General features: G+C 38.1%; 1 protein-coding gene across 2 annotated transcripts in view; it reads left to right on the top strand.

Annotated features, from left to right (window-relative positions):
- wdr59 (WD repeat domain 59) overlaps positions 1–22,088 on the top strand; it is a 250,263-nt gene that overhangs the window by 21,367 nt on the left and 206,808 nt on the right. For both annotated transcript variants that reach the window (XM_028810052.2, XM_028810051.2), the window contains exons 4-6: positions 12,070–12,155; positions 12,401–12,481; positions 12,656–12,693. In XM_028810052.2, coding sequence (XP_028665885.1) covers positions 12,070–12,155; positions 12,401–12,481; positions 12,656–12,693 — 205 coding nt within the window. The remainder of the gene's footprint in view (positions 1–12,069; positions 12,156–12,400; positions 12,482–12,655; positions 12,694–22,088) is intronic.

Here is a 22,088-nt window from a genome sequence, read left to right as displayed (position 1 = left end):
TATTACCATTATGCGTAGAATTTCGAAATGATTCCTGCCTAGCTTTTGTAAGTAAGCTGTAAGGAATGAGCCTGCCAAATTTCAGCCTTCCACCTACACGGGAAGTTGGAGAATTAGTGATTAGTCAGTCAGTCAGTCAGTCAGTGAGGGCTTTGCCTTTTATTAGTATAGACTAGCAAAATACCCGCGCTTCGCAGCGGAGAAGTAGTGTGTTAAAGAGGTTATGTAAACATATATATGTACATATACATATATATACATAACTACATATACACATATCTACATATACATATATATATATATATATATATATATATATATACATATACACATCCACATATACATATATATATACATATACAAATTTACACATCTACATATATATATATACATATGTATATATATATATATATATATATATATATATATATATATATATATATATACATATATATACATATAAATATATATATATACACATATATATATACATATGCACATATACATATGCACATATATATATATATATATATATATATATATATATATATATATATATATATATATATAGACATACATATATACATACATACATACATTCACATATATATATATATATATATATATATATATATATATATATATATCAAAATACCCGCGCTTCGCAGCGGAGAAGTAGTGTGTTAAAGAAGTTATGTAAACATATATATATACATATACATATATACACATATCTACATATACATATATATACATATATATATATATATATATATTCACATATCAACATATATATACATATACAGTAATCCCTCCTCCATCGCGGGGGTTGCGTTCCAGAGCCACCCGCGAAATAGGAAAATCCGCGAAGTAGAAACCATATGTTTATATGGTTATTTTTAGAATGTCATGCTTGGGTCACAGATTTGCGCAGAAACACAGGAGGTTGTAGAGAGACAGGAACGTTATTCAAACACTGCAAACAAACATTTGTCTCTTTTTCAAAAGTTTAAACTGTGCTCCATGACAAGACAGAGATGACAGTTCTGTCTCACAATTAAAAGAATGCAAACATATCTTCCTTTTCAAAGGAGTGCAAAGCAAGCAGTCAAAAAAAAAATCAATACGGCTTTTTGGCTTTTAAGTATGCGAAGCACCGCCGGTACAAAGCTGTTGAAGGCGGCAGCTCACACCCCCTCTGTCAGGAGCAGGAAGAGAGAGAGAGAGAGAGAGAGAGAGAGAGAGAGAGAGATAGCGAGAGACAGATAAAAAAAATCAATACGTGCCCTTTGAGCTTTTAAGTATGCGAAGCTCCGTGCAGCCTGTCCTTCAGGAAGCAGCTGCACACAGCCCCCCTGCTCACACCCCCCTACGTCAGCGCGAGAGAGAGAGAGAGAGAAAGTAAGCTGGATAGCTTCTCAGCCATCTGCCAATAGCGTCCCTTGTATGAAATCAACTGGGCAAACCAACTGAGGAAGCATGTACAAGAAATTAAAAGACCTATTGTCCGCAGAAACCCGCGAAGCAGCGAAAAATCCGCGATATATATTTAAATATGCTTACATATAAAATCCGCGATGGAGTGAAGCCGCGAAAGGCGAAGCGCGATATAGCGAGGGATCACTGTATATATATATATATATATATATATATATATATATATACACATATCAACATATATATAGACATACATATACATAAACACACACATATACATACATCCATCCATCCATGCATCCTCTTCATATATACATATATACATACATACATAGTGCGTTGTAACACGGGCTGTGATTGTTACATGGGAGGGAGACGACAAATCACAGCTTCCCGCTTTCTAATCGGGCCTGTGATTGGTGCTTTGACTGATGCCTAGATCCCACAGTATGTCCCCTTAGGAGAGGCGTTAGGCAAGTGTAATTGAATAGTGGTGCTGCAAGTTTAGCTTTACACCTGTTTTTAAGGCTTATTTCATGAAAAAACTTAGGGCTTTGCTACAGGATACACCCTCCACAAGTTAAGGAAGTAAAAATAAAGGTATATATTTCTGTTGTATTTAAACCTTTTAAGTTTGTATGCGGGCGGCATGGTGGCGCAGTGAAAGGTGCCAGGTAGGAGACCTGGGTTCACTTCCCTGCGTGGAGTTTGAATGTTCTCCCCGTGTCTGTCTGGGTTTCCTCCGGGTACTCCGGTTTCCTCCCACAGTCCAAAGACATACAGGTTAGGTGCATTGGCGATTGTAAATTGTCCCGTGTGTGTGGGTGTGTGCGCCCTGCGGTGGGCTGGCACCTTACCCGGGGTTTGTTTCCGGCTTTGTGCCCTGTGTTGGCAGGGATTGGTTCCTGTATTTAGGATATAGCGGGTTGGATAATGGATGGATGGACATCTGTATGCATAGCCCTATTTGCCCGTTTTCGTTTTTTTTCTTTCTTCAGTAATATTTCAGCAAACCCGGAGCTTGTCAGTTCAAATCCTGGTACTGACACCACTGTGTGACCCTGAGGAAGTCACTTCACCTGCCTGTGCTGCAAAAAACAAAAGTAATGTAACAAATTGTACCTCAGATGTTGCAAGTTGCTGGAATAAAGGCATAAGTAAAATAGATAAATATGTATTATACACATAGGAACTATTAATTTATTTACAGTTAAGTCATCTGCAGCAAACCTTTATAAATGAGGGTTTCTCCTTTTTAGATAGTGCAAACTGTTTCTTCTTCATTGACGTTTTCTCTTGGAGAGCTTTTTTCATGTCATTGAAAATGAAAGCAGCAGCTGCCAAAATATGTAGTTTTCTTATTAAGTTTTCAACATTGTGTAAAATAAATTTATAAAGTAACATAAAAGGTTTAAATACTGGTTATCCTTTTACACTAAAATATTACTAAAGAGATACAAAAAAAGTAAAATGGATATGTTCTTTTTCTTTAAGGAGATTAAATATTACTGAAAAAAAAAAAAAAAACTAAAACAGCAAAATGAGGCTATGCATATGAACTTAAAAGGTTTAAATAAAACAGAAATATATACTTTTATTTTTACTTCCTTAACTTGTGGAGGGTGTATCCTGTAGCAATGCCCTAACTTTTTTCATGAAAGCCCGTTTCAGTCAATAAGTCTTAAAAACAGGTGTAAAGATATTGATAATAAGCTATGCAAACCCACCAAGACATGGAATCGTTTAAATCAAGTATCATTACATCTTCTTTCTTAAAGAGAAGTAAGGCAGTACTTATAAGCCTACATATATATATATATATATATATATATATATATATATATATATATATATAGACATACATACATATATATCTATATATATCTATATCTATATCTGTATATGTATATCTGTATATATCTATATCTCTATATACATCTATATATATATATATATATATATATATATTTATATATATCTATATATCTATATATTTATATATAATATATATATATAGATATCTATATCTAAATTCCCGCGAAGTACTGCTTTTAAATTTTTATTAAGTTGAAAAGCTTTTTAAATTGAGGGAAAATATCCCAATAACAATTTGTTAAGGATCTGTTTTTTTGTGAAGCAGCCTTAACACAGCTTTTCCGCTGTTTTATAAAGGAACGCCATATAAGGTCTTCCTTTTTCCTTGCTTCGCCAAGGAAGGAGCCTTTTTATTAAATCCAAGGGTTCTTCGCTTTTTTTTTTTGTTCGTTTATTACGATTGCTATAGTTCTGTTTGTATACCACGTTGTCAGTTCAGCACTCCGGTTGTAATATGACCAAGCTGTGCAAGCTTACTGTTAAGAATGCAACGTATAGTTGTACAGGAGAAAAGCAATCTTGCCTCAAATCAATGGCAACCTTTTGTAGGTCTATGAACTTAATTTAAACTTTAGGTTTACACGGTGCTTTCTTTCCGAACTACTTGCACTCATGAATATGTCTGTATGCGTCAGTCGCTCAAATCCACGTGCTTCGCACCGGCGAAGTACTGCTTTTAAATTTTTATTAAGAAGAAAAGAAAACCTTTTTAAATTGAGGGAAAATATCCCAATAACAATTTGTTAAGGATCTGTTTTTTTGTGAAGCTGACTTCATACAGCCTCTCCGCTGTTTTATAAACGAACGCCATATAAGGTCTTCCTTTTTCATTGCTTCGCCAACGGAAGCAGCCTTTTTATTTAAGCCACGGGTTGTCCGCTGTTTTTTTGTTTGTTTATTACAATTGCTATAGTTCTGTTTGTATACCACGTTGTCAGTTCAGCACTCCGGTTGTAATATGACCAAGCTGTGCATGCACACTCTTGAGAATGCAACGTATAGTTGTACAGGAGAAAAGCAATCTTGCCTCAAATCAATGGCAACCTTTTGTAGGTCTATGAACTTAATTTAAACTTTAGGTTTACACGGTGCTTTCTTTCTGAAGTACCTGCACTCATGAATATGTCTGTATGCGTCAGTCGCTGAAATCCCCGCTGTTCGCACCGGCGAAGTACTGCTTTTAAATTTTTATTAAGAAGAAAAGAAAACCTTTTAAAATTGAGGGAAAATATACCAATAACAGTTTGTTAAGGATCTGTTTTTTTGTGAAGCTGCCTTCACTCGAGTGATCACTTCGAGCTTTAAGCCTGAGAAATCACCCCGTAAATGCACACGTTTAATTGCACATCTGTTAGTATGTATGCTTACACAGTATTAAAAGACACTCAACAATTACACAGTATTAAAAGACATTCAACAATTAACGTCATTTACCTTCGTTCCCACGTTTGACTCGTGCTGTAAATCTCTTCCTTGTTTTCAGTTCATGTGATTACGTAGGAGCCGTAATACGTGATGACGCGATACGTGACTCTGCCTCCTCCATTAGAGTATATGGACAAAAAACAGGTTCCAGTTATGACCATTACGCGTAGAATTTCGAAATGAAACCTGCCTAACTTTTGTAAGTAAGCTGTAAGGAATGAGCCTGCCAAATTTCAGCCTTCTACCTACACGGGAAGTTGGAGAATTAGTGATGAGTGAGTCAGTCAGTCAGTGAGTCAGTCAGTGAGGGCTTTGACTTTTATTAGTATAGATACTAGGGGGCTTTGCCCCCTGCTCGCTTCACTCGCCAACCCCCATATTTGGTTTTCTGGATACACACTTTTAAGATTCTTTTTTCTTTGAATTGTTGCTATTTCATTAGTTTCACTTTTATTTCAGAACTTCTGTAAAGCAATATTTGTAATCTTATGAGTCCCAGTATGCTGAATCTTTTTAATGAGGTCAGGATAGGTTTCTCTGTTTGGAATTTCAGCATAGACAAAATGATCTACATCATCAGCAGTTAATAATTTTTTTTTTTACAAAGTAAAAAAGTAAGTAGAGTTCTGCATTGGACTCCTGTCTATAAAGTTGTGCTATTTTCCTCTCACAGTTCCAAAAGTACATGAGGTTACCAAGGTGATACCCCAGCTTTTGTCTAGGTTTTTGTACAAGGGCTAGACAGAACATTTTTGACTCCTGGGGTAAATTTAGGTTTTTAAATAAGCAGACATAAATATATATATATACACATTAACAAAGTAACCAATAAATGCATGTGTGGTAAACTCCGTTTTTGAAATTCTCAAGATTCTTTATTTGTCACATGCATAGTTATACAGGACAACACGCAGTGAAATGCATCCTGATCCGCTTATCAAAAACTGTGCAAAGTTAGAAGAATATCAATTAGATTAACATAAAGTCATAGATTGAAAGATAACAGTATAGTAGAACATAATGAATAAGTAAAATTATGTGAATAAAGTAGAATTAACTGTTAAGGTGCAATAGTGTAGTAATTATTGTGCAAAACCAAAGTTAGACTGGTGCATAGTTAAATGAGGCAGTTTGTTTGTTTGCGCTACTGCGATCTTTACTTGTTTATATTTTCTAATTTTCCTACTTTCATATCCTTTAACTTTCTCCACATGTGTATAGCACCAACGTTTTTTTTTTTTTTTTTGAGCCTTTCTAATTTCCCTGGTTTCATAGTCTCTAACCTGCTTTGCATGTGTTTAGCACTAACGTTTCTAAACGTCTTTATGAAGTTCTACTTTGTCTTTTACTCACTGTCATTTAATTCTGAGCCGGATTGGACGTGCTTTTTTTCAATTCCACTTGTTCCGGGCTGATAATTACTTTCCTTATTTTCTGAATTTCCACCTCGATTATTACAATACAATACAATACAGTTTATTTTTGTATAGCCCAAAATCACACAGGAAGTGCCGCAATGGGCTTTAACAGGCCCTGCCTCTTGACAGCCCCCCAGCCTTGACTCTCTAAGAAGACAAGGAAAAACTCCCAAAAAACCTTGTAGGGAAAAAAATGGAAGAAACCTTGGGAAAGGCAGTTCAAAGAGAGACCCCTTTCCAGGTAGGTTGGGCGTGCAGTGGGTGTCAAAAGAAGGGGGTCAATACAATACAATGCATTACACAGAACAGAACAATTTCTCAATAAAGTAAGAAATAAAACATATAAATTGTAGAAGTACAGAGCAGAATTTAACAGTAGATGATATATCCCATAATAAGATTTGGATTTGTGTAGAGTCCTGGAGACCTCATCTTTCAAGCTGCCTCCCCCATTTGGCCATTCCACGGCTGAAACAGTGCTGGGCCAGCCAATCCAATGAAAGGACCCCTCTTTCCCACGATTCCTGCGATCCTCCATCTGGGATGACTTTTCCTTAGGCAGGCAATACAACTTGGCAGGTGGGCCATGGCACCAAGTGCCACATTTGAGTACCGAGAAGAAAAACAGAATAAGTGAGGGTTAGTATACAATTATAACTGTCATGTTACTTATGTTTAAGTGCTAATGACTAACAACAGAGATGCAGTCTGTACAGTTAATCAGCAGCTCTAGTCAGGATATTCTAAACTGAAGTAGTGAGTCTTCAGCCGGGATTTAAAAGCTGAGACCGAAGGGGCATCTCTTATAGTAGCAGGCAGACCATTCCACAGTTTAGGGGCCCTGTAACTAAAAGCTCGACCTCCCACTGTTATTTTATTAATCCTTGGAATCATAAGCAGACCGGCATCTTGAGATCTTAATGTGCGCTCAGGTTTGTAAGTCATAAGTTCAGAGAAGTAAGCTGAACCTCGACCATTTAATGCTTTATATGTTAAAAGAAGGATTTTAAAATCTGCCCTAAACTTAACCGGGAGCCAGTGTAAGGATTTAAGAACTGGAGTTATGTGTTCGTATTTTCTTGTTCTTGTAATAATTCTTGCAGCCGCATTTTGGATTAACTGGAGGCTGTATAAAGAACAGTTGAACATCCAGTCAACACCGCATTGCAGTAGTCAATCCTACTAGAGATAAATGCATGAATTAGTTTCTCAGAATCCTGTTTATTTAAAAAGCGCCTTAATTTCCTAACATTTTTAAGATGGAAGAAACATGTTTTGGACAACTTTGTAATATGCGCTTTAAATGACATGCTAGAGTCCAAGATAACTCCTAGATTGCGGGCTGATTCAGTAAAATTGACTGGGATTCCAACTGATTTAAATGATGACAAAATATTATTCTTTTTTGCTCTTTTTTCTGTCCAATGCATTTGAGTCTCTTTTCTCCGCACTGCTTTCTTCTTCGCTTAGATGTCAACATTTAATTTATAACGTACCTTATACGCTTTATATGCGCTGAGAGCGCTGGATCTGTGTGTGCTCAAATCTTTCACAAGACTGAATGTTTTGCTGCCTATTGTCCTATTTGATAGATTGTAATTAGGGTGTGTCTTTGGTCTCGCGGGTCTTTAAAATGTCTCCCGAGAAGAATCACGTATCGTAGACTTGCTTTTTGCTTTCCAGGACAGGATTTTTTTTTAATATATATATATATATATATATATATATATATATATATCTATATATCTATGTGAGAGAATGTGCTGTTCCTTAAATATGTTACTTCTTTATTTAAACTGTTTGAGATCAGGGATTTGACTGGTTTTTGCTAGCGCACTCACCTTTTCTTTCTTTTCATCAAAGAGTATGTTTGACTTTTCTTTGTGTTCATTGTCCGGCTGAAAGAAAATTCTTCAACCAAGAGTCCGTTTTTTAGCAGACAAACATATTCTCTTTCAGTACTTGTTTATATTTTCTACCATCCTTTCTTCCTTCTGTTTTTAGAAGATGCCCATTCCTTGCAGATGAAAAGCAGCCCTACAGCATTATGCTACCAATATACTGCATTGTTAATATGGTGTTTATAGAGTTGTGGGCAGTGCTAAATTTGTGACACACAAATTCTCTATTACTGTCATTTGGCCAGAAAACCTTTTTCCACGTGGCAGCTTGATCAGGAATTCTTTGACATGGTTCTTTTTGTGCCATGGTTTTGCCCTGCTAGACAATGTTATGTGGAGGTCTTGGAATGATATACAGGACTACCTATACTTTGTTCATAGCTACTGAACTCTGTAGATCCTTTAAAGTGAAGGTTGACCTCTCTGTAGCTTCTCTCAAAAGTTTCTTTCTTCTTGGTGCATTGATTTTTGAATAATGTTTTTTTCATAGTAGTGTAATATTGCTTCCACTTCCTGATTGAACCATCAGTTCATGGTGTTATATCCAAACTCTGGATATTTATTGTATACTTTTCTTGATGTATCTATTTGTTTTATTTTATTTCTTTGTAGTTCTTTTTCACTTTCATATTTACGGGATCCCTCAAGCATAATGTTTCTAACTTTTTCTAACACAAAATAATGTCATATCTTTAAACAAAAAAAAGGAAAAAAAAGTTTCATAGAACACAATGTCATTATATGATTTGTTATTCAGTAATACTGGAAAGCTGGTCAAGGAGTAAAGTACTCCATTGTATGTGGCAGATAAAGTTTATTGTAAAGTAATGTATAAATATTAAATCTGCCACATGGAAAGAAAAACAATGGAAAATAGTTGCACACTGACAGGAACTAGATTGTTTATTATAATTACTTGGCAGTCCTAGAAGACTTTTGGGTTGTAATCCCTAGCTAGTGTACAGAAAAACTAATAGGATGTTGGCTTATAATGTTTTGTGGATCAGTGTTACCAATCTCTCTCTCTCAAAATATATATCTGTCTGTATGTCTGTCCGCTTTTCATGAGAGAACTACTTAATGGTTTTAGATCGGGTTTTTTTCTATAATTTGCTTAAACATTCTGATGATTTTGCCACTTCTCTCATTGCGCTATGTATCGCTTGCAGTATCTGAGACACCTGCAGCATGCCCAGGGGAAGGAGTTAGGGCCCTCCTCAATAATGTGCCAGCCTCGGGGCATGTTCCTTACCTCCGCTTAGCTAGCGAACAAGAGAACGACATAGTGTATTTACATCTGTTTTTTTTCTATAATTTGCTTGAACATTCCGATTGATTTTGCGACTTTTCTCATCGCACTAAGAATCATAGCTTGTTTGCAGGAGCGATATATTTGCACTAACCTGAGACAGAAGCTGCGGGCAGAAGGGAGGGAGAAGCATGACGTCAGGAGTGGGGAGCCAGGCAAGGCCCTCCTCAAAGACCTTTTTCACTAATACAGCCGCGGGGCACTGCTAGTAGGATATATAAGCACTATAAAGTCCAAAGAAGAGGTATACGACTGTATAATGGTGAGCTGTGAGGAATGAGTAGAATCTTTCTAGTTTAAGCAAGCTGTATTTAAGAGGAAGCCTGTTTGAAATGTTTAACATTATCAGGTAATTTGAATTGATGCCAACATCTGCTTACAAAGACTTCTTCATCAAACAGCTGGGGTAAAGATAAAAGCTGATGAAGAATATACATTTTACAGAAACAGTGAGAAGTGTTTTCACAAACAGAATGACAAACAGATGGATTCATTTCTCAAAAAGTTTAATTAATACTGCAACTTTGGGATCTGAAAATTAATTATATTCTTCTTAGATTAAGTGCAAAGGAAATTATAGCTATGTTGGCCAGATGGGGGCGGAACGGTGGCGCAGTGGGTAGCACTGCTGCCTCGCAGTTGAGAGACCTGGGGACCCGGGTTCGCTTCCCGGGTCCTCCCTGCGTGGAGTTTGCATGTTCTCCCCGTGTCTGCGTGGGTTTCCTCCGGGCGCTCCGGTTTCCTCCCACAGTCCAAAGACATGCAGGTTAGGTGGATTGGCGATTCTAAATTGGCCCTAGTGTGTGCTTGGTGTGTGGGTGTGTTTGTGTGTGTCCTGCGGTGGGTTGGCACCCTGCCCAGGATTGTTTCCTGCCTTGTGCCCTGTGTTGGCTGGGATTGGCTCCGGCGGACCCCCGTGACCCTGTGTTCGGATTCAGCGGGTTGGAAAATGGATGGATGGATGGCCAGATGGTCTCATCTTGTCCATACATTGCTTAGTGCAACTCTGTATGTGGTTTGAAACTGTTAAAATATATTGTATTTACACATGCACTGAAGATTAAAACCATAGGGTAATTGGGCATGTGGACTGAAAGGTAGGGGACGATTTGGTGGAGAGGTGCACAAAGATGGAGGTGTAGGGAATGAGGCCAAGGGGGTAGCCAAAGAAGGCATAACTTGTGGTGGTGTCAAATGATATGAAAAGAATTGGTCTCATCAAATGGATGCCCAGGAGAATAGAAGAATAACATTTCGGGGTAATGGGCTAACCTGGATAAGCCTGGGGAATGTCTGTTAAACTTAACCATATATTTTATATGTATAGAAAGTAATGGCTTTGTTTTTATGGCATTTGAACACAATATTGTGAGTGACACTTGTCCTCATGTTATGTTTCATTTACAAAGTATTATGTTAATGTTTTTCATGACCATTAAATTGTGGTGCTCTATATCTGTACCTCATGTTTATAAATGCTTTGCTGAGTACACTGTTTACTTTCTTGCTAGTAGAGTATCACTGGGCACATTGCCACTATTTTAACTCTTGATGTTGTTCAATGCTACCTAGTGTGCAATCAGTGCTTACAGTTAGTAAGAAAGGAGAATCTAGATTTGATTGGCTGTTGGACAGATAGCTATTTTAAGTTCCACCTAAAGACTGAAAACGGAACTAGAGGGGATTGTAGACTCAGTAAAGGGAGAGGAAAAATATGTCATAAATTTCTAGTAGCACTATATTTTTTAAAACAGCTTTTTATCAGCCTTGTGTCTTTCAACACACTGTTTTTTTTTAACAGCAAGCTTCAACTATAATGCTGGCATTGTGGATTATTAAAAGAAAAACATGTGCATGGGTTAGATTGCTTGAAATTGGTAGAGCTAGACAGCAAATTTTGATTTTGTGTTGACCTGTTTACAACCCAGTCTTGCTTGTAATCTTTTTTTTTTTATTGTATATAGTACTTTTCACATAGTATTTTGTCTCACATATTTTTGCTGCCATAGTTAACTCATTTACATATATTTGCTTAATTATATTCATATAAAATATAGTATATAATTTTTACAGTTTTTACTAAAAAATAATAACCTGTTTATTTAGCCTGCAGTAGTGTGCCTTCTGAAGCTGGATATTGAGACTTGCAGACAGAAATACTCAAACACCTGCTTAATCTTTATAACTTGAAAACTTTAAGAAGATAGGAGATTTTAGGTTTATGACTTATTTTTTAAAGAAACTATAACAAGAAAGTAATATTTGACTGATTTCTACAGCTGCTTAAAAATTGGTTTTGAATATCATTTGATTTTTATGAAAGTAATCATTCTAGTTGCTTCTAGTACAGGCTTATTATGTACAGTTATACCAGAGGTATGAAGCTTTTTATAATAAACTTTCACATTTAAACCACTGGTACCTGCAATTTTCTTCTTTGTCTCATGTAATGCCTGAAAACCAACAGTTTATTTTAAGGATATTTTCACTTTGTTGTGCACAACTTGGATTTTTATTTGAAAATTCTCTTTTATGGTTTTGGTGTCACTTTTGAAGATTTGATAAGAGGATAGCACCTAAATGAATTGAAGACAGTATGCTTTAGTAAGTCTTTAAAAATGTCATATACATTTGTACACATACAGGCTGTTTCAATCCTCTGTGTACTTAATTTTTTGCAAGTTTATCCTAATTTGTTTTCCAGAGTAACCAGAGAGTTGATATTTATAAGTGGCATGATGGTGCAGGTGAAATCCATACATCTCTACAAGGACACACAAGAGTCATAAGGTATCTGTTTTATTGGGTGGATCTTGGTACTGAATTAAGGAGTTATACTGCACACCATAAGATTACCAATTCAGTTTTTGTCACTAACCTACTTACTCCAAGGAGTGTCCTTATTGACTTGTCATTTCTAAGTTATTTTGGATCAAATAATCAGCTAAGAAAATGAAATGTATTGTAAATGTGATGTTTTATACCAAATTATATCATGGTTCCAATTTGCATGTAATGTTCTCTGTTCTTTACAGTGATCTTGATTGGTCATGGTTTGAGCCTGAGCTTCTGGTTACTAGCTCTGTAGACACCTACATCTATGTTTGGGATACAAGGTTAGAATGGAATGTTTTTTAGAGATCAGAATATATTTTCAACTTTTTAATTAATGTATATTTTTTTAAGAAATGTTTTTTGTTGAGTTTGTTGTATTCTGATTAAATTACTATTAGAAAGCTGTTTGTTTTCTGATTTTTGAATTACATCTTCCTCTTGGTTTACTTTTCTAGGGATACAAGGAAACCAACAGTTGCACTTTCAGCTGTAGGTTAGTAAGGATTTTCCTTTTTTTTGTCTTCCCTTTCCAGTCAGAATTAAATGATTCTATCTGTCTTTTTCGGTCCTTTGGTAATTTTAATTGCATGTGTGTGCAGTACAGCTTGTTGTTGTAATGTTTGGATATTAAAAACGTAGACATTTAAAAAACTGAAAAAAGCTTGTTGAATATTAAAAATTAAATGTATTCATTAAAATAAACCAAGGATTGTAGAATTAGCGCCTTTTTTCTCCTGTTTACTTTTTCAAGTTTCTCTTTCTCCAGGATAATAGTGGCTGGTTATGGTAGTGATTTATGTATTAATTAAACATTGTGATGAAAATATCCATTTATTCATTCATTTTCCAAACCTGCTTATTCTGGCTGTTGCAGCTGTTTATTTTGTACCCATACTATAACCATAAGCTTCTATACTATAAAGATGGCCAAAATGGATCACTTGCTTATAGTCTAAACATTTTGCAAATATAAAATTAAAATAAATCACAGTTTATATATTGTTATTCTCAGATCTTGATACATGAAACACAGTTGTACATGTTGTCAAAATTCAAATTGTATTATAATGTAAGAGTGATGAAATAAAGTAATGCAATACCATTTAAACAAGGTCAGGATGTCTTAAATTCGTCTTGGTTGAGAAATAACCTTGATTTTTCGTGGAAGTATTCTCTTTAATTTATGTTTATGCAAGACTGCATTTTCATGAACATGTGAACACTGTAATCTGTACTTTTGGGTGTGGCTGAAAAAAAAAAATTCTTTGGCTTGAAAGAGTGTGGCTGTTTTTTTTCTCTGGATGTGTTTCAACTTTTCTTTCTCTATTTCGTGGTCAGAATGAACCATGGAAGCTGATGCCATGCACTGTAGCCTGTGACCACCTAATTTGCACTGATTGATCAACTTTGTGAGGCCAATGTCTTACTTAAAGCGAGCACATCACATTCATCCTGCTTTGCTTTACTTGCTCCCTGTGCATTACAGGATTGAATATAAAATTCTGTTATTAACCTACAAATCTTTAAATAGCCTTGCACCAGACTACATTAGTGACCTTCTCCATCACTATGCTCCTGTTCGGCCAATTAAGGTCCAGTGATTCTGGAAATCTTGTTGTGCCCTAGACTAACCTGCACTCTATGGGTGACAGAACCATTGGCTGTGTAGCGCCCAGACTTTGGAATGACCTCTTTAAATTAATTTTAAACAGTTGACTGTATTCATTGTTTTAAAAAAGATAGATAGATAGATAGATACTTTATTAATCCCAAGGGGAAATTCACATACTGCAGCAGCAGCATACTGATACAAAAAAAAAAAAATATTAAATTAAAGATTGATAATAATGCAGGTAAAAACAGACAACTTAAAAACTAATTTTTTCAGTAAGACGTTTAACTTGCCCTAACATTCTGACCCTTCTTTCAGTTTACCTCTTTATCCAGATAATCAGGATAATTTGTGTGTTTGATATATCACAAATGATGTTATTTATTTTTAGGGCTTTCTTCTTGTTTTGTGTTTAATATTTGACTCTGGTTTACTGTATTTTAATTGATGCTTTGTATATCCTATATTTATCTGTTTACCACATATTCTTTTTAAAGGCTTACACACACAAACACACACCATATACCGTATACCTCAACCAAGGGATACGATCCTGCCAGACCTCTTTTTTTTTTTTTTACCTCCTACAAATATCAGAAAGCCTTCCAAGAAGACAGTAAAGGCTTACATTTTGCCTGTGCTGTGGATAGGTTTTTATATATTATTATTATTGATTAATGCCTTAGTTTTAGCCTCTATGTATACATTGATTAATGCCTTAGTTTTAGGCTGTATGTATACTTTATTTAAGGTACTTTGTAATTGATATATTATTTCTTTAAAACCTAGAATGTAATATGGCACTTAAATGCACTAAATGGGTTTAGTTTTGACAGATACTTCTATTGTATTCAGTTGATGGAATAATGGGTAGAATAGAATTAGTGCTGGGCGGTATACCGGTTCATACCAAAAAACGTTTTTTATTTTTGTTATGAAATGGATTTTTCTTATACTGTAACACCGGTTTAAATAGCCTAAACAATGTTCAGAACATGGCGCAACGGGAAACTGTTTAAGGGGGTACCTTTTTCACTGCTGCACCGCTAAATACGCATGCGACTGAGTACATGCGTTAGTGGAGGTATTGTACGGTGAAAATGGACAGAGAACATACTGAAACTGAAGCTATAGCAGATGATAAATTTGAACATAATGACACAGAAGAACTTTTGCCAAAAAAAAGGAGCCGTGTCTGTTGTCTGGAGATACCTTGGTTTTAAAAGGTCGGAAGGTGGACCATTATGTTCAAATGTGTGAATACTGTTTCTATACTATTGGATAATACTGCAAGCCAAGTTGTACTTGTTTTATTTTTTTCCAGTACTGTGTAATGTACCTGGGTACTGTAAAATAAAGTGTGACGACATGTTGAATTTATTCTCGACATTTCCACTTTAATCTTGATGCTTATGACGAGAATAAAGTCAACATGTTGACTTTATTCCCCACATTTTTTTAAAAATTTTATTTATTTATTGTAATCATTCCATACAAATAGATCAATTTATACAAAAAAGAATTAAAGACAAATCAAACCCCACCATTGAGAAGGACAGCATGGACAAAGGAGAATTGCTTAGAGCTTTTTAATAGGGCAAAAATAAACAAAAAAAAAGGAAAAAATATATATAGGTAAATAAAAATGGAGAAGGGAAAGAAATGCGGAAATAATTATTTCTTCTTATTCTAAAATATTATTGATTAGGTCCTGCCAGGTTTTGAAAAAATTCTGTACAGATCCTCTAACTGAGAATTTGATTTTTTCCAATTATCAAATAATATAAAACATCGGTTTCCCCACTGGCTTATCAGAGAAGAGTTAGGATTTTTCCAATTTAACAAAATAAGTCTGCGTGCCAAAAGTGTAGTGAATGCAATCACTGTTTGCTTGTCCTTCTCCAGTACAAGTCCGTCTGGAAGAACACCGAACACAGCTGTTAATGGGTTAGGAGGGATTGTGACACCAAGGCTGTCTGAAAGGCACTTAAAAATTTTGGTCCAAAATGATGTTAATTTGGTGCAGGCCCAAAACATGTGACCCAGTGAGGCAGGAGCTTGGTTGCAGCGTTCGCAGGTTGGATCTTGCCCTGGAAACATTTTGGACAGTTTTAAGCGAGACAGATGAGCTCGATATATAATTTTAAGTTGAATAATTCTATGCTTTGCGCATATGGAGCGCGAGTGAATTCTCTGCAATGCTACCTTCCACTCCTTTTTTGATATATTGATTAAGAGATCTTTTTCCCAATGTCCTCTTGGATCTTATTAGTGTCCTCTGGACTCTAATAAGATTTTATATAATGCGGAAATGGTGTCTAATTCCTCGAAATTGAGCAGTATTTTTTCCAGCATGGTGGAGGATACGAGATGAGGAAAATCGGGCAGTTTCTGTTTAACAAAGTTTCTAATTTGAAGATAGTGAAAGAAATGTGTAGCTGGGAGGTTGAGTTTGGAATGTAATTGTTCAAAGGATGCAAAGATATTGTCTATATAAAGATATTTGAGCAATTTAATCCCAAATCTTTTCTAGTTATTAAAAACTGGATATGTTTGCAAGGGTTGAAAGAGGTGGTTCTCTTGCAGAGGTGCCACAGATAAAAGATTTTCCTTCTTAAAATGCTTTCTAAGTTGGTTCCATATTCTGAGTGAGTTAAGCACAATTGGGTTATTAGTATATTTGCGATAACTTGCATTTATTGGAGCGCAGAGCAGGTAGTATAAAGAAGTACTACAGGATTTTACTTCTATTACGGGCCAAGCCTGTGTATGTTCATTTTTTTGTGTCCAGGTTTTTATGGCTTGTATGTTTGCTGCCCAGTAATAAAACTGAAAATTAGGTAAAGCCATGCCACCTTCTGCCTGAGGTCTTTGTAGGGTCGCTCTTTGGATACGTGAGTGTTTTGAGTTCCAAATAAATGAGGTTATAGTTGAATCTAATTGCTTAAAAAATGATTTATTGATATATATTGGAATGTTTTGAAATAAAAAGAGAAGTTTAGGAAGGATATTCATCTTAAAATTGTTAATTCTTCTGGCTAGAGTGAGATGAAGGGTTGACCATCTATGCAAGTCTTGCTTAATTTTTTCCATACAGGTGGCAAAATTTTGTTGATAAAGAGCTTTATGTTTACTTGTGATATTTACCCCAAGGTATTTAAACTGATCTGCTATGGTAAAAGGTAGGGTGTCCAATCTAATATTATATGCTTGTGAATTCACTGGAAAGAGTATACTTTTATTCAGATTAATTCTGAGACCAGATATCTTTTGAAATTCTGTGAGTGCTGTTAAAACTGCGGGCACATTGTTTTCTGGGTCTGATATATATAAAACCATATCATCTACATATAGAGAAATTTTCTATTCCAGCCCTTCTCTGATAATCCCCTTTATCTGATAAGAATTTCAACAGTGAGCCGCCAGTGGTTCAATGGCGATTGCAAACAGCAGTGGTGACAAGGGGCATCCTTGTCTGGTGCCACGTTCTAACTTAAAGTAGTCTGAACAAATGTTGTTAATACAAACTGAAGCTTCTGGATTGGTATACAGTAGTTTGATCCATGCACAAATATTTGGGCCAAACCCAAATTTCTCCAATGCAGTGAAAAGGTAATTCCATTCAATCATATCAAATGCTTTTTCTGTGTCTAATGATAGTAATATCTCTGGGGTGTATGACTTTGTTGGTGAATATATTACATTAAACAGGCGTCAGAGATTGGAAGATAAGTGTCGGCCTTTAATAAATCCAGTTTGATCCTGTGATATTACCGAGGGTAGCACTTTCTCCATCCTTCTAGCTATAATTTTTGAGAGTATCTTAACATCATTATTCAGGAGTGAAATTGGTCTGTATGATGCACATTGTAACAAGTCCTAATTTTGTTTAGGAAAGACGGTGATTAATGCTTGACGAAACGTTTGAGGTAGAATTTGATTGCCTCTAGCTTCTGTAAGTGTTGCCAATAAGAGGGAAGCTAGCGGAGTGGAAAATTTCTTATAAAATTCTACGGGGTAACCACCAGGGCCTGCTGATTTCCCGTTTTGAAGTGACTTTATAGCTTCTAGTAATTCTGATAGGATCAGAGGTTTATCCAGTTCCTCAGCACTTAAAGCATCTATTTGTGGTATCTGTGATGTATTCAGAAATGCATTAGATTGTGTGTTGTCTTCTTTGAACTCAGTGGAATATAAGGATTTATAATAATCTCTAAATGTGTGCATTATATTTTTATGGTCAGTGATTTCTTCTCCATTCGTGTTGGTGATTACTGGGATTGCATTGCGAATTTCTTGTTTGTGAATTTGTTGAGCTAAAAGCTTATTAGCTTTTTCTCCGTGTTCATAGTAATGATGTCTTGACTTATAAATAAGTTGTTCACTTTCTTTAGTTGTCAAGATGTTGAGTTCTGTATGCAGACCCTGCCTTTTCCTATGAAGAGCTTCACTTGGACGCTTGGCTTGTTCTTCATCTATTCTAGTAATTTCGCTTCTCAGCTCTGATGCTTTCTAGGTTTCTAATTTCAAGTTCAAGTTCAAGTTCAAGTTCAAGTAGGCTTTATTGTCACTTCAACCATATACAGTTAGTACACAGTGAAACGAAACAACGTTCCTCCAGGACCAAGGTGCTACATGCAACATAAATTACAACATAAATTAACAGAAAAAACTAAACTAGCTAACTAAGAAATGTGCAAACAAAAGCAACAAAGTGACAGTGTGACAAAAACACAAACGTAACATAATAATAAGGTGTTGTTGTGATGAGTTGAGGTAGTGGAGAAACAGTAAACATTCCTTAGTGTAGCAGCAATAATTAGGAAGTAAAGAAGTTAGTGCAAAAAGTTGTCCAGTAATGGATATTGTGCAAAAAAAGCATTGACAGGTTGGTGTATACGATAGTTTGGTAGTGTAGGTCAGTGTGTTTGCGCTTGTGTTGATTAGTCAGTCCAATCTCAATGTTTTGAGGTAGTTGAGTTAAGCTAAGTGATAATGTTTGTGTGTGTGTGTGTGTGTGCATGCGTGTGTGTGTGTTTATCAGTCCAGTCCCTTTTTGTTGAGGAGACGGATGGCTTGTGGAAAAAAGCTGTTGCACAGTCTGGATGTGTGTGCCCGAATGCTTCGGTACCTTTTTCCAGATGGCAGGAGGGTAAAGTGTGTGTGAGAGGGATGTGTCCGATCAGCCACAATGCTGGTGGCTTTGCGGATGCAGCGTGTGGTGTAGATGTCTTCAATAGAGGGGAGAGAGACCCCGATGATCTTCTCTGCTGTCCTCACTATCCGCTGTAGGGTCTTACGGTCCGATATGGCACAATTCCCAAACCAGACAGTGATGCAGCCGCTCAGGATGCTCTCGATAGTTCCTCTATAGAAGGTGGTCAGGATCGGTGGTGGGAGCTGGGCCTTTCTCAGTCTTCTCAGAAAGAAGAGACGCTGTTGGGCTTTCTTGTGTAGGGAGCTGGTGTTGAGGGACCAGCTGAGGTCCTTCTCCAGGTGGACACCCAGGAATTTGGTGCTGTCGACGATCTCCACAGAGGAGCCGTTGATGCTCAGCGGAGAATGGTCGCCTCGTGTCCTCCTAAAGTCAACAATCATCTCCTTTGTCTTGTCAACATTCAGAGAGAGGTTGTTGTCTTTACACCAGTCCGTTAGCCCCTGCACTTCCTCTCTGTACGCTGACTCGTCGTTCTTGCTAATGAGACCCACCACGGTTGTGTCATCAGCGAACTTAATGATGTGATTTGAACTGTGTGTTGCTACACAGTCGTGAGTCAGCAGTGTGAACAGCAGGGGACTGAGCACACAGCCTTGTGGGGCACCTGTGCTCAGTGTGGTGGTGCTGGAGGTGCAGTTCCCGATCCGTACTGACTGAGGCCTTCCGGTCAGAAAGTCCAGGATCCAGTTGCAGAGGGAGGTGTTCAGGCCCAACAGGCTCAGCTTCCCGATCAGTTGTTGGGGGATGATCGTGTTGAATGCTGAGCTGAAATCTATGTACAGCATTCGAACGTATGTGTCCTTCTTGTCCAAGTGTGTGAGGGCAAGATGGAGTGCAGTGGAGATGGCGTCGTCCGTTGAGCGGTTAGGACGGTACGCAAATTGCAGTGGGTCCAGTGAGGGGGGCAGCAGGGTCTTGATGTGTCTCATGACGAGCCGCTCGAAGCACTTCATGATGGTGGGTGTAAGTGCAACAGGACGGTAGTCATTGAGACAGGACACAGAAGACTTCTTGGGCACGGGTACGATGGTGGTGGCCTTGAAGCACGTGGGAACGACGGCGCTGCTCAGAGAGATGTTGAAGATGTCGGTAAGAACATCTGCCAGCTGTTCTGCACATTCTCTGAGCACTCTGCCTGGGATGTTGTCTGGTCCAGCAGCTTTACGTGGGTTGACTCTGCGTAGAGTTTTCCTCACATCCGCTGTAGTGAGACACAGCACCTGGTCGTTCAGAGGAGGGGTGGTCTTCCTCGCCGCCACATCGTTCTGCCTGTCGAACCGAGCGTAGAAGTTGTTCAGCGCATCTGGGAGGGAGCCGTCACCGTCACAGGCAGGTGATGTCGTCCTGTAGTGTGTGATGGCTTGTAAACCCTGCCACATGCGCCGTGTGTCGCCGCTGTCTATGAAGTGATTGTGGATTCTCTGGGCGTGTGCGCGCTTCGCCTCTCTGATGGCCTGAGAGAGTTTGGCCCTTGCTCTTCTAAGGGCCACTTTGTCTCCCGCTTTGAAGGCAGAGTCTCGGGTCCTCAGAAGTGCACGCACTTCCGCAGTAATCCACGGTTTCTGGTTGGGTCGTGAGATGATGTTCTTGGAGACAGTGACGTCATCGGTGCACTTACTGATGTAGCTGGTCACTGATGAAGTGTACTCCTCCAAGTCAGTGAAGTCGCCGTAAGTTGCAGCCTCCCTAAACATGTTCCAGTCAGTGCTCTCGAAACAGTCCTGAAGAGCAGAGATGGCTCCTGCTGGCCAGGTTTTCACCTGCTTCAGAACCGGTTTTGAACGCCTGACAAGTGGTCTGTATGCCGGAATTAGCATAACAGAGATGTGGTCTGAGTAGCCGAGGTGGGGGCGGGGCTCAGCCCGATATGCGCCGGGGATGTTTGTGTAAACAAGATCCAGCGTGTTTTCCCCTCTCGTTGCAAAGTCCACATATTGATGGAATCTAGGAAGCACTGACTTGAGATTTGCATGGTTGAAATCTCCAGCAACAATAAACAGTCCATCCGGGTGTGTATTTTGCAGTTCACTGATCTTTGTATACAGTTCCCATAGCGCTTCCTTAGCATTAGCGCCAGGTGGAATGTACACTCCGATAATGAAAATGGTGGTGAATTCCCGTGGTAAATAAAAAGGTCTGCATCTAACAGTCACAAACTCCACCAGCGATGAGCAATAACTAGAAACTAGCACAGAGTTCTTGCACCATTTCGCGTTGATGTAAACACACAAGCCGCCACCGCGAGTCTTACCGCACAGAGCTGCATTTCTGTCGGCGCGAAACGAGGCTAGCCCATCTAGCTGAATAGCGGCGTCCGGTACTCTGTCGCTGAGCCATGTCTCCGTGAAAACAAAGACACAGCAGTCTCTAACCTCACGCTGTGTAGCCTGCTGGAGTCGGATGTAGTCCAGTTTATTGTCCAGGGAGCAGACGTTGGATAGGAGGATGGACGGGAGAGCCGGCCGGCTAGGGTTTGTTTTTAGCCTAGCACAGACTCCCGCCCGCTTTCCGCGCTTCCGCTTCCTCGCGCACCGCTTCCTTCTCCGGCCGCCGGCATCAGGCAACGCCGAGGCTTCGAGGCCTGGTTCGCGCAGCAAGCCGAGGTCGCGTAGCGTTTCCCGCAGCTCATCATGGATGTCGTTAACCGGTTTGTTTAGGTAGAAGAGTGTCTGGCGGTTGTATGTACGGACACCAGTCGCGACGATATCCATACATAGAGTAAAATAAACACGTTACACATAAAACGTAAACAACGTAGCACCGTTTTGGCTCCGGAGCGGCCGCTGCGTGCTACTGCCGCGCCGCCATCCCCTTTTGATTTATTTCTGTGGAACAGATATGAGATAATCTGTCCTCTTAAGAAGGCCTTTAGAGTTTCCCAGAGTGTTCCTGCAGAAACCTCTGAGGGTGTGTTTGTCTGTAGGAAGAAGCTGATTTGTTTGGATATACAGTAATCCCTCGCTATATCACGCTTCACCTTTCGCGGCTTCACTCCATCGCGGATTTTATATGTAAGCATATTTAAATATATATCGCGGATTTTTTGCTGGTTCGCGGA

Source organism: Erpetoichthys calabaricus, chromosome 9 (assembly GCF_900747795.2).
Source record: "Erpetoichthys calabaricus chromosome 9, fErpCal1.3, whole genome shotgun sequence".
NCBI lineage: Eukaryota > Metazoa > Chordata > Cladistia > Polypteriformes > Polypteridae > Erpetoichthys > Erpetoichthys calabaricus.
The sequence above is the reverse complement of the archived record's forward strand: the minus strand, read 5'-3'. Positions and strand labels throughout refer to the sequence as shown.